We start from the raw sequence: 11459 nt of genomic DNA, 5'->3' as shown, positions 1-11459 counted from the left end.
CAAATCTGCGTTCATTATTATTCTCTATACCATATTCTTTAAAGTACTCATAGATTAAAGACACCCCAATCCTCTGGCAGCGCAAATTCGTGTGTGAAATCCTTTCGATAGGTTCGCACAAAGTCGATCACATTTTCCTCCAGCTTCTGCCTCTGCGTGTTCTCCAAACTGCTCCTGGGATTATCCTTGTTGTTCATCAGCAGCATGGAGAGCAGAAGTCTGCGGTTCTTCAACTGCAGATCCTCGAACCTATCGTGCATCAGCAGCTCCGTCCAGGGTTGCTTGAAGAACTCCAGGAAGTTCTGTATCCAACCTGCCTGGTAGCGACCACGCAGATCGTTGAGGAGCATCGCGTGCTTGCCACAGAAGTACTCCATGAAGTAAAGTCTCTTCGGCTGGAAGAATGTTATAAACTATCTGTACAATCGAAACTACTGTTTACCTTCTTGGTGACGCAGACGATCTCTATGACAATCAGTTTCTTGTTGAGTCGAATGCGGCAAAAGTCGCCATCATCGTAGGTAGTCAAGGTCTCTGAGAACTCGATCGGCAGTTGGCCTATGAGCAGCGGCTTCGGTTGGGTGAACTTGATGATCTGGTAGCCCATTGGCAGGATTCCCGTGAACATTGCCGGCTTGGAGTACCGCGACTGCATCACCAGCTTCACCATGTTCAATTCGTAGGCCAACTAAGTAAGCTCAAATTATATATATATAATATTTATCTTTAGATGAATACTCACTTTTTCGGCCATTTCTTGCGGACTGCAGTGGGTGTACTGGAAGTTGGGCTTGGGTATCATGATTGTATTTCTACCAGCGGCGAATATATTGCGATCATTTGTGCAATATCGCGAATTGACCACGATCCTCCTTTCCATTACCTCGATTCCTGCGTCAGTGAGAACTGGTAAAAAAAAAAAAAATGAAGAAAGGATCGAATTGATATTCTGATGTGCCTCACCATTCTCCAAAGCCGTGCTTATGGTATTCACATTGTAGTTGACAAAGAGTTCGCAGTCCAGCACGATCTTTTTATTAGATGGATGCATGACCAGCTCCACCTTCTCAATGTTCATATTATCCTGACTCAAAATAAACTGGCTGTAGTCGGTGGATAGGTATATCGTGACTCCCAAGTCAGCTACCATATCCAGGATAATCGGATCTAGACTAGAATCCAATTCAGGATTGCCAATTTCCTCCATTACCATCGGCACGTGAGGCTGCACATATGTGATGTTCTCCGCCTTGCAACCGTGTGTGACCAAGAAGTGAATGCACTCGTAGATGCACAAATTGTATCCGTAGACTATGATGTTGTACGAGTCCATTAGCTCGACCATCTCGCGCACTTTGTGGTAGAAGATAATCCTGTCCAAGCGATGATTGTTGACCACGTAGTTGATGGGTATCGGGTGCCCATGGAACTCCTTGTCCTCAAATCCAAACCTGGTGGCAGCCATCAGCACCAGCTTCTCGTAGTACAGATGACAGCCATCCGACAGCTCCAGCACCTTTTCTTGTCTGAAAAGAAGAACATTGAGATATGACAGTGGAGAGTAACCCAAGGAAATTTTGACATACGAGTACTTTAGACAGTCTTTAGAGATCTATAGTACTCTAGTGTAATAAAGTCAAACACCTCTTTATACTTTTCATAGTTCCGGAGACGAAACGCACCCAGTGCCTCACATCCATCCGCTGCATTGTGTCCCTCACAAAGGGATTCACGTTGCCGGTGTCCACATAGCAGTTCCTGCCATTCGCGCAGTAGTTGCACGAAAAGTCGCAATCATATGCCGACTCCACAACTCCATGCCCCACCAGCACCGTAATGTCCACCATGGGCAGGCAGTTGTACTTCTTATAATTAATCAAACTATCAGGCATTTGATGAGATACTACGCTAGCAAAGGAACTAAGGCAATAGCCACTTACTCCTTGGAATTCCAAGCGAAGATGACGGAGCGCAGAAAGGCCATACTCGTGGCGGAAGCGCCCACGATAACCAGGGAGTTCTTGCCACCCATGTGCATTGTGGGCTGCAGATTGTGGCAAAAGAGCCGCATGCGACTGGAGCAGATATCGATGTTGGCCGTTTGGGACATCTTTCCCGCCGCCACGCGGCGCCGAAAGGAAACGCACTTGTAGTTGAACAGATTCTTCTTCATGCGGCGCGGCTCAACCGGCATCATGTTGTACATCAGATCGTTGGGCAGCGAGATACCCTGGAAACCAAAGGAACCCTCTCAGCTTTGAACCACTGATAGATGATAGTTAACCCACACTGAAGAAGTGTATGTAGTACAGCTCGCGGTAGTTATCGTACAAGGCCACCGTGCGAAGGATCGGGTTGCACCACATCTGGAAAAATGGATGCAGCCTGAACATGACAATCTCGCCTCGTTTGTGCGTCAGCGAAAACTCGTCTCTCGGCATCATGAATACCTTGCATATATCGTCATATACCAAAAAGGGACTGAAAATATATGTAATGTTGGCTTTCTAATACTCAGCTGATTTCCATCCCACCTGAGTATTAGAAAGCCAACCAACGGACAGTCGGTGTGCTTCTTCGATTGGCCACAGCGAATGGTGAAGCAGGTCAGCTCACTCATGGGATTCTCGAGGATGTCCTTAATGATGAATTCAAATATGGTCAGCACGTCCTCGGTGTAATCGTCGAGCACGTTATTATTCTCATCTTCGTCCTCGGACATGCTCTCCCTCTTGCGCGCCTGCTTGCTGATCAAGGTCCTGATTTCATCGATCTCCTGGCTTTCGAATCGATGGACGCGCAGTTCCCCAAACAGCGTACTGCGATGGGCAACGAACAAGTTCTCGGAAACCGTGCTGCTCGGACGATGGGCCACTGGCTGAGGGGTTGAGAATGAAGGAAATTCCATCGGAATTTCGCACTCTCCTTTCCACTCACCAGAAAGAAACGGAGCAGCTCGCGCTGGCAAGGACTCGTGGACACGTTGACCGGCACCAGGGTCACACAGTAGTCGTGCTCCGGGAAGGCGCTGAACATGGCAGACAGGGCGTAGAAGGTGTACTCATAGCGGACCAGTGGATGCAGCTGGAACATCTTCAGCAGGAATCCATTGGAGGCCTTTGCCAGGTGCTGCAGACGATTTTCGCTGGTCAAGCTCTCGCCCTCGGGCAAATCGAAACAGATCTCCAGTTTGTCCTGATACGCTGTCATATAGTACACTCCCTTGCGAAGTTCTGGAAATGTCAATGATTTCAGTATAGAAACCTGGAAAGGTGCTACCCTTGTAAGCCCAAGTAACTCACCCTCGTAAATGTGCTTGTACTTTTTGAACAAAATATTCCTCGCCTCAGGCTGTCCATTTTCGTTAATTATACTCGCGTGCGTTTTATACCTTTCCTCCATTTGCTTTCTTGTGAACAACTCCTTATACGACTTGTGGTCTACTGAGCTAAATCGAAATGTAACATATACAAGAAGATCTCCACTCACTTACATCACTTCGAATTCCACATGGGCGTGCTTGAAGCCCGGCGTGTAGCGCACCAAGTTGCCCAGACGCTCGAAGTGATAGTTGGTGGCCAGCACCTCGATGTCCAGGGATTGGGATAGCCACATGAGGCCAGCTCCCTTGACGTTGTCGGCAATCTCCTCCTCGAACTGCAAGAAATCTCTAATGTCAGTTACGGGGGATAGGAAATACAACAACGTACCTCAGCTATAATGATCTTATCGTTATGATCGGTACCTTCTGCATTCAACAGGTGCTCGGCGATGTAGAAGTCGCCGTGCTTTTTGCGCAGCTCCGGATCCTCGGAATCGATCATTTCGACGATATCGTCGTTGTCCTCGGGTCTGGTAGGTGATGTAAAAGAGGAGAGGGGATACAGATTTCGAGGAGCAACTTACAGCGCCTTGCGAAAGGACAAAACTGGCATGGTGTTGCGCCGCTTGATGACGATGACCGCTGGCAGGTGCTTCTGCTCCGAGACCTTGGAGTACTTGGGATAGAAGGTCGTGCCGAAGGACTGAATGGCATCGTATTGGCCTGGCTGGCTATCTGGGGGCTTGACCACCAGCATATAGTTGACCAAGTGCTCCGTGTAGAAGACCTCCAAGATGACCTTCTTGAGCATTTGCGGATGGCCATCCTTGCAGATGAAGAAGTTGAAGAATATGGCGTTGAGCAGCGTGATGGGAAGATCTAGGCTATTGGGGGAGTTATGTACATGAATTAGGGATTGGAGTCTGGAGCTTGGAGGAGCTTACCAAAAGCGAACATTCAGCCAGTGGAGCCACAGATCGCTGGTTAGCACCGGGATATTTGGATGGATGGCAAACTCGGCGTAGGCCAGCAGCAGGTGAAACTCCTGTTTGTTATACACAATCAATCGCTGCGCCTGGTTTCTGAAGAATAGAGTGTCCAGTGGCGGCGTTTCCTTCTCCCCAAAGTGCGATGTGTTTTTCGCCTCATAGAGATCTTCTATGCGCCGCTGATCCCGAATACCCGCGATGGCGATTAATATCTCTTGAGTGGTGGTCATTTTTTATTTTTTAAATCAGTTGAATGTGTATTTGGGTCTCTGAGCACTGCACACAAAAATCGGAAAGTACACAGCCGGACTGCTATGTTTCACTCGAGTCCGAGGACAAATCGTTTTCCTCCGCATCCAAGTATCTCTCGTACTCGGCCAGGTCCAGTTTGAGAAAGTCTTCGGGCAGGGCGAACTCGTGACGAAAGTCTCTTCGATGCTCCCGCAGGAAAGACAGCAGCTTCAGCTCGATGTAGCGCTTGTTCAGGGTGAAGAAATCCATATCCGTCAATTCGCCCAGCGCTCCACGATTTGGACGCTGTAAAGGATCAAAGTGTAAGAAAAAAATGTGTTTACAGAGGACTCGATGAACCCACTGATAGTGCCGAAATAGCCATGGGGCTGAGCAGTTCCTTGTTCTCCGCCTGCAGCTCCTCGAAGTCGTCATGCATGATCAGCTCTGTCCAGGGCTCCTGGAAGAACTTCAGAAAGCAGTGAATCAATTGCGCCTTGTAGCGCGACTTCAGCTTGTTCAGCAGCAACTCGTGCTTGCCACAAAAGTACAGCAGGAAGTCCAAGTGGCACTCCTAAAGTGACAATCATACAGTTACGGAAATTAAATAGTTAGTGCACAAAATAGTCGTACTTGCTTTGTTACAACCACGATCTCATCCACCATCATACGCGTGGTTAGTCCCACACGACCGAAGGTTTGGTTCTTATACGTGGTCAGATTGCAGTTCTTCATGACAGGCAGTTGGGAGATGAGGTATCTGCGGGGCATGGTCACTTTGGTGATGAAGTAGCGCAGCGGAAGAATGGCCTGGAAGAGCACAGGCTCAGCGAAGCGATCCTCGAAATTCTTGTCCGTAACTATGCCCAGATGATGTAAGATCTGCAAGAAATGGGAAACTGAATTGGGCATTGTAAAGTTGGTAGAACAAAGGTGATTACCTTGCGGGCCAACTCTCTCTCACTGACAAATTTGTATTGGTAGTTGGGTGTGTGTCGCATTTTGATGAAGCTGCCAGCTGCATAGACATCTGGATCATTGGTCTGGTAGCGCTCGTTCACCAGGATTTCATTGCCTTCGAGCTCGATGCCCGCACTCCTTAGCCCTAAAAAGTGTCATCTTTTACACAAGATAGGAGTAGGAATTACGAGTACTCACATTGCTTGTGCCGTTGGTGAAGGTGTCCCTCCTGGAAGGAGATGAAGAGGTCGCACTCGAAGGTCGCCTGCTTTTGACTGGGGAAATGCTGAAAGATCACCTCCATAATGAAGTCAGTTGACTTGTGCATATTGTAATGGTGAAAGTCGTAGTCCGTGTAGATTTGGACTCCCTTCTCGACCAGGATGTCGTCGAGGATCATCTGCAGGTTTTCGTCCCAGTAAGGACACTTCTCCTTCACATCCGCATCCCTTCCAGTGACGCGATGTGGCTGGACGAACACCATCCGCGAACAATCCACCCCATGTCCGATCAGGAAGGCAATGCACTCGTAGGTGCGCAAGTTGTTGCCATACACCAGCACCAAATACGTGCGCGGCATATCCTCCAGGAGAGCGCGCACCTTATAGAAGAGCAGCAACTTGTTCAGGCGAAAGTTAATCTCGACGAGGTTGCAAGGACGAGCCGAGTACACCGGCAGATCTACGCAGCGGAGCACGAACATCCGGTCACACATTAGCAATAGCGTGTCGTAGTGAATCTCGCAGGAATCAATCTTCACACACTTTTTCTCTCTACGTATTTTAAAGGTACTGTTAAACTCCAGGTTCTATAAGTTTATGACCATCCTACCTATCGACCTTTTCCACCTTTCCGGGCACAAAGTGCACCCAGTACCGCAAGTCAATCCGCATGCAACAATCCCTTACGTAGCACGACTCATTTCGGTACGAGAGATAGCATCCTAGGCTACTCGTGCAATAGGGACACTTGAACAGGCTGTCATAGTCCGCCTCCACAATGCCCGCCCTGCAGATCACAGTCACCTGAAGCCTTGTCAAGCAGGTGTAGCTTTCCGAGTTCTTGTGGCTACGGAGAAGTTTCACACATATTAAAACAAGGAAAGTATCCGGCTCTTGGGCTCATATCAGACTTACTCCTTGCTATTCCATTGGAACACGAGCTGTCGCAGGAAGGCCTTCGTCACGGCACTGAACCCAATGATGACCAGCTTCCTGCTGTTGGTGAACCACTTAACCGGGTTGAGTTTGTGGCGATAGATGATCATGTTATCCCTGGAGAAATTTGGCAAGGGTAGATCCAGCTTCTTCTTCGGTTTCTTCTGATCTGCCTGGATCCCAGTAAATACCGGCATCTTTTTTATGGGCTTCGGCTCTATGACCATCATCATTTTCTTCAAGTCGTTGCTGTACTTATAGCCCTATAAAGTAAATTGATTAAAAAGTAATTTGCAGAATAGAGTATTCACTTACGTCGACCGAATTAATGAAGTAGTAGTCGTAGAAGCTTGTCTTCCTGGCCAAATCCCTGAATATCAGATCGGCACTAACCAAGAACAGAGGATGCAATCGCAGCGATATGATCTCGGCCCTACGTCCATTCAAATGATGTTCGTGCTTGGGCAGGTGGTAGTGCTCAAAGAGCTGGTCATGACAATGGAACTCTCGGATGACCACAAAACCAATCGCAGTGTTCTCCCTAACCGATCTCGTGGAGATGCCACACCGAATCGTGAACACCGCGAACTCACTGGACTCGTTCTCCAGCACATCCTTCATGATCGCATCGAGGACATGGAGCTCGTGCTCCAGCTCCTCCCGCTCGTTCACCTTGGAGCAGTACGAGAAGCTGCTGCTGCTCGAATGGCGGGCTTGTGCGTTGCTGGGCAAGTTGCCGATGCTCAGGCTGTGCACCTGGGACACGTCCTCCTTCTCCAGCTTGTACAGGCTGATCTCCCCGAAGATGGTGCTGCGATGTGTTATGAATACGTCGTCCAGGTTGGACACATCACTGGGCCGTGAAGCCACTGGCTGCGGTTCGATGATAATATTATTTTGTTGACTTAAATGAAATGTGACTTGCCATAAAGTACTGCAGCACCTCCAGGTAGCTCCTGCTCGCCTTGTGCTTCGCCGTCATCAGCATCATGCAGTAGTCCCTATCCGGATAGGCGCAAAACATGGTCACCATGGCGTTGAAGAGGCGGGACAGTGGGAAATCCTGTCGTGCCACAATGCACCTGAGTAGGAAAACGTTGGATGCCGCCGCCATGGCTGCCGGACCCGCGGGCTCTTTTCCGGCCGGATATATAAAGTTAATCACGCTTTCCTCGTGCCGCAAATAGTAATCGTGGCTGTGCAGTTCTAGAAAGTATGAACCAAAGTTATGTAGCAAAGTTATGTAGGAATTCACAGCAAAACTCACTCTCAAGAATGAACTTGAACTTGGAGTAGAGGCACTCGCGCATGAAAAACTTGTTTTCGGTTGCCACGTTGGTGTCGTCAATCATGCCGCCAATGGAGCTGACCTTCATCTTACCCAGGCTGGCCACGCTGTTGCAAAAGTATCAATCAATGAGGATGGTTTCCTCACAAATGCGAATATAATCACACCTCATACCGCTGTCAACCCGCTGCAGTCCACCCAGAATGGTCACCGCATCCAGATCATCCAGGGCATCTGCGGTGAACATGCTGGCCTCCGCCCTTCGCTGCACCGATCTGCAGGACATTAGGTAGGGAATTACGTGATCCACACGAGAATCAATCACTCCATCACTTACGACACCGTCATCGTCTCGTAGTGGAAGGACCTGCCATCGACGGGCTTCACCAGGTTGCCGAACTGTTCCATCTGGTAGTTGCGCACATAGAACAGAATGTCAATATCCGCGGACAGCCACAGGAAGATGGCCAATTCGGACTCCTGGCACTGGTTGATTATCTCGGCCACCACCAGCATGCTCCTCGGATCCTGTGCCATCACCTCCTCGGCGATATAGTAGTCGCCCAGCTCCGCTCGCAGCTCCGGGTTCTCGACCTCTTGGATCGCAATAATATCGTCGTTATCCTCGGCCCTTCAAGGGAAGTAATTGAAATATAAGAAAAGGGTTATTGAAACATAACATTTAAAAAACTTTAATCTTAGTAGGCAATATCCATTTGAGACAAACTGATTAGTCTGCTGCTTTTGTAGAATGCCTTTTATATTTAAGTACTCTATACAAATCAGTCAAGGCACTTTCATATACTACTTTTGATATTTCGATTTGAACAAACAACATAACAGAGCTTACAGTGCCTTCCGGTAAGTGATCCTCGGCAGAAGGACGAACCTGTCCACAATGTACAAGGACTGGGTGTTGTTGTTCCCGTCCATGCTGTATTCCAGTGGGTAAAAGACCTGGGATATCTTCTCCAAGTCATCGAAGGTTTCCTCAAAGTGCTTGGGCTGTGGCACATACGGAGTCCTCACTGCGATCAGAAACCACACCCTGCTCTCCCTGTAGAGCACGTCCTTTATGATCTCAGCCAGCACCGCGGAGGAGGTGCTCTTGTAGATGCAGAAGTTGAAGAACAACGCATTCAGCCAGCTGATGGACATGGGTAAGCTACAGGACATAATATGATAATATATATGATCTATGGAACAATTTGAGCAGCTGCATCAGTACCAGTATCTGGTGGACAGCCACTCCAGCCAGCAATCCGTGGGCAAGGCGGCGATGGAGGGATAGTTGCGGAACTCGGCGTAGGCCACCAGTGCGGAGGACTCCCTGCAAAGAGCCAGTATCCTGTAGGTCTGATAGCAGTGGAACACGGAGTCCTTGCCGCGGAATTTCGGACGGATATTGCCGAACCACCGGACACCTGGCGATCGGATCAGCTTGTTGAGCCCATCCTGGTCCGCCACTTCGGCCAAGCGAATCTGAAACTGACTCATCAGTGCGAATAATTTATGTGTGCTATGATGTGTGATTATAACTAAAAGACATACTGCGTTTATGAGCTTAATTTTATTACATGACATTTGTGAGTTTCCACATTCAATTGCTACTTTTAGGCAGGACTCTTTGTGGGCAGTGTAATGCCATCTATCTGATAGCACTCGGCCTTGGCATTTTCGCACAGATCCTTGGTTCCCGCCTTCGCAGTGCCCTCCCAGCGGAAGTAGGGACACTCCTTCTTCTGGTGGTAGTCGCTGATGCACATGAACACCATCAGCAGGTAGGGACGACAGGCTCCCTTCAGCAGCACCTTGGCCCCAGGACTGGCCTTCAGTAGGTTGTAGACCCCGACGGCATCCTTTCGGCAGTGGTCGAACATGGCAATGTGATAGTCCTTCTCCTTGGGCCGATCCGCATAGGTCTTCTCTGCGTCCAGCTTGACCATCTTCATGTTGATGGTGTCGCTCTTGCCAATGTACTTCTTTTGCTTGTAAATGCACTCCACGAAGCACTGAAATGGGAGACACTAACCATATACTATACTGATTATATAAAGTTCTAGTGACCCACCGATAGAAACCGCAGGGTCTTGCCGACGTCAGTGTCCCCATCCGCTGGCAGTTTGGTGGAGTGTATGACGAAGCACTTGGTCAGCTCCTCCTCTTCGCCTATATAAAGCTCGGAACAGCAGCCATCCCTCTAAGTGAAAGTCTTACATTTCATACCTTTGCTATAAGGTTTTGAAGTAAGCTCACCGATGTGCTGCACTGCTCCTCAGTCAAGTCACCTGTGGATGTGACCACCGCTGAAGTTTCCTCACTATCCTGCGCCTTCGCAGCGGCCAGCAGAACTAAAAACGTCCAATGACAAACAAAGTTGACCATTGCTCTTCGAATGTTATTCATTTACCATGCTCATAACATTTATAAAAGCATGCGTGCTCATTATTTTCGATAAATACGTTTAAACCCAAATTGGATTGCTTAATTAAATGTAACAAATGTCCATTGTAATGGCCGGGATTAAATGAGCGGAAAAAGAAACATTTGCAGACAGTCTGATGGCTAGACATTTGGCACAAATTGGCAGCGATTTCCTATTTGAATTTAAATGATATGTGGGTAACTACTATAAAAGCAGTCCAAGTGCGCTGATTTACGTATAAACGCCGCAGCAATGAAGGGCGCCATTTTGTTGAGTTTTTTCAGCCTCATTTGGGTGAGTTATTCGCAGGGAAATTACATTGTTTATATATCAAAATATTATGTTTTAGTGGGCTGGTGGAATCAAAATTGATTGCGAGAATACGGAGGCCGTCAATGAGGAGCACATCCACTACTGCTGCAAGCATCCCGACGGGCACAACGATGTCATCGAAGGATGTGCCAAGCAGACCAACTTCACACTGGCCAGTCAAAACGAGGAGGCACTGGTGGACATCACGGCGGACCGCGCCATCCGTGGCACCTGTTTCGGCAAATGCGTCTTCAGCAAGTTGAACCTGATGAAGGACAACGCCTTGGACATGGATGCCGTGCGCAGTTTGTTCACTGACAGGTTCTCCGACGATCCGGAATATGTCAAGGAGATGATCAACGCCTTTGATCACTGTCACGGCAAAAGTACGCAGTAGTTGATTAATTAGGAATTTCGTAGTTAACTAATATGTTTCTTCGAAGGTGAGGAGAATACCTCCATGTTCCTGTCGAAGCCCATCTTCAAGCAAATGTCGCAGCACTTCTGCGATCCCAAGTCCAGCGTCGTCCTGGCCTGCGTCATCCGCCAGTTCTTCCACAACTGTCCGGCGGACCGCTGGTCCAAGACCAAGGAGTGCGAGGACACGCTGGCCTTCAGCAGGAAGTGCCAGGACTCGCTGGCCACTTTGTAAATAATGAGAATTACACTTTTCTCTAATAAAGAACATTCAATCTACAATTCACGGGATTTTATTAATTTATTTAAGTAGAAAAGGTAACAGTTTCATGTAAGTTTGTTTTATTGTCAAACAAAT

The 11459-nt window shown here is 48.3% G+C and overlaps 4 protein-coding genes across 7 annotated transcripts; 1 reads left to right on the top strand and 3 right to left on the bottom strand.

Moving 5' to 3' along the window:
- Nucleotides 1–47: 47 nt before the first annotated feature.
- On the bottom strand, nt 48–4541 carry LOC122614717 (cilia- and flagella-associated protein 61). Of its 2 annotated transcripts, XM_043789355.1 has the most exons (14): nt 4267–4541; nt 3907–4206; nt 3711–3852; nt 3494–3657; nt 3303–3448; nt 2938–3233; nt 2535–2878; nt 2289–2481; nt 1941–2230; nt 1645–1881; nt 964–1526; nt 743–906; nt 443–688; nt 48–395 (listed from the first exon to the last, which is right to left on the bottom strand). In XM_043789355.1, the coding sequence occupies exons 1-14, from the start codon at nt 4539–4541 to the stop codon at nt 48–50; spliced, it is 3708 nt and encodes a 1235-aa protein (XP_043645290.1). The 2 variants fall into 2 exon arrangements, with proteins under 2 accessions (XP_043645290.1, XP_043645291.1); XM_043789356.1 differs by lacking the exons at nt 3711–3852; nt 3907–4206; nt 4267–4541 and having other exon boundaries at nt 3303–3440; nt 3494–3614.
- Nucleotides 4542–4623: 82 nt separating this feature from the next.
- On the bottom strand, nt 4624–9509 carry LOC122614716 (cilia- and flagella-associated protein 61). 3 transcript variants are annotated; one of them, XM_043789352.1, is made up of 14 exons: nt 9176–9509; nt 8798–9112; nt 8285–8578; nt 8115–8222; nt 7927–8054; nt 7585–7865; nt 6975–7532; nt 6639–6922; nt 6334–6570; nt 5701–6275; nt 5484–5647; nt 5176–5424; nt 4907–5116; nt 4624–4848 (listed from the first exon to the last, which is right to left on the bottom strand). In XM_043789352.1, the coding sequence occupies exons 1-14, from the start codon at nt 9442–9444 to the stop codon at nt 4624–4626; spliced, it is 3897 nt and encodes a 1298-aa protein (XP_043645287.1). In that variant the 5' UTR covers nt 9445–9509. The 3 variants fall into 3 exon arrangements, 2 of the variants coding, with proteins under 2 accessions (XP_043645287.1, XP_043645288.1); XM_043789353.1 differs by lacking the exons at nt 8285–8578; nt 8798–9112; nt 9176–9509 and having other exon boundaries at nt 8122–8210; XR_006325759.1 differs by lacking the exons at nt 4624–4848; nt 4907–5116; nt 5176–5424; ... (3 more) ...; nt 6639–6922; nt 6975–7532 and having other exon boundaries at nt 7725–7865; nt 8122–8222; nt 9176–9508.
- A 51-nt stretch (nt 9510–9560) lies between these two features.
- Nucleotides 9561–10332, bottom strand: LOC122614783. Its single transcript, XM_043789438.1, has 3 exons — nt 10204–10332; nt 10019–10147; nt 9561–9959 (listed from the first exon to the last, which is right to left on the bottom strand). The coding sequence occupies exons 1-3, from the start codon at nt 10330–10332 to the stop codon at nt 9561–9563; spliced, it is 657 nt and encodes a 218-aa protein (XP_043645373.1).
- Nucleotides 10333–10624: 292 nt separating this feature from the next.
- Nucleotides 10625–11336, top strand: LOC122614700 (general odorant-binding protein 68). The gene is made up of 3 exons (XM_043789318.1): nt 10625–10666; nt 10722–11070; nt 11128–11336. Exons 1-3 carry the CDS (start codon nt 10625–10627, stop codon nt 11334–11336), a joined length of 600 nt encoding a protein of 199 aa, XP_043645253.1.
- The last annotated feature ends 123 nt before the right edge of the window (nt 11337–11459 follow it).

The sequence above is a fragment of the Drosophila teissieri genome, chromosome 2R (genome assembly GCF_016746235.2).
Source record: "Drosophila teissieri strain GT53w chromosome 2R, Prin_Dtei_1.1, whole genome shotgun sequence".
In the NCBI taxonomy this organism is placed as follows: Eukaryota; Metazoa; Arthropoda; class Insecta; order Diptera; family Drosophilidae; genus Drosophila; species Drosophila teissieri.
The sequence above is the reverse complement of the archived record's forward strand: the minus strand, read 5'-3'. Positions and strand labels throughout refer to the sequence as shown.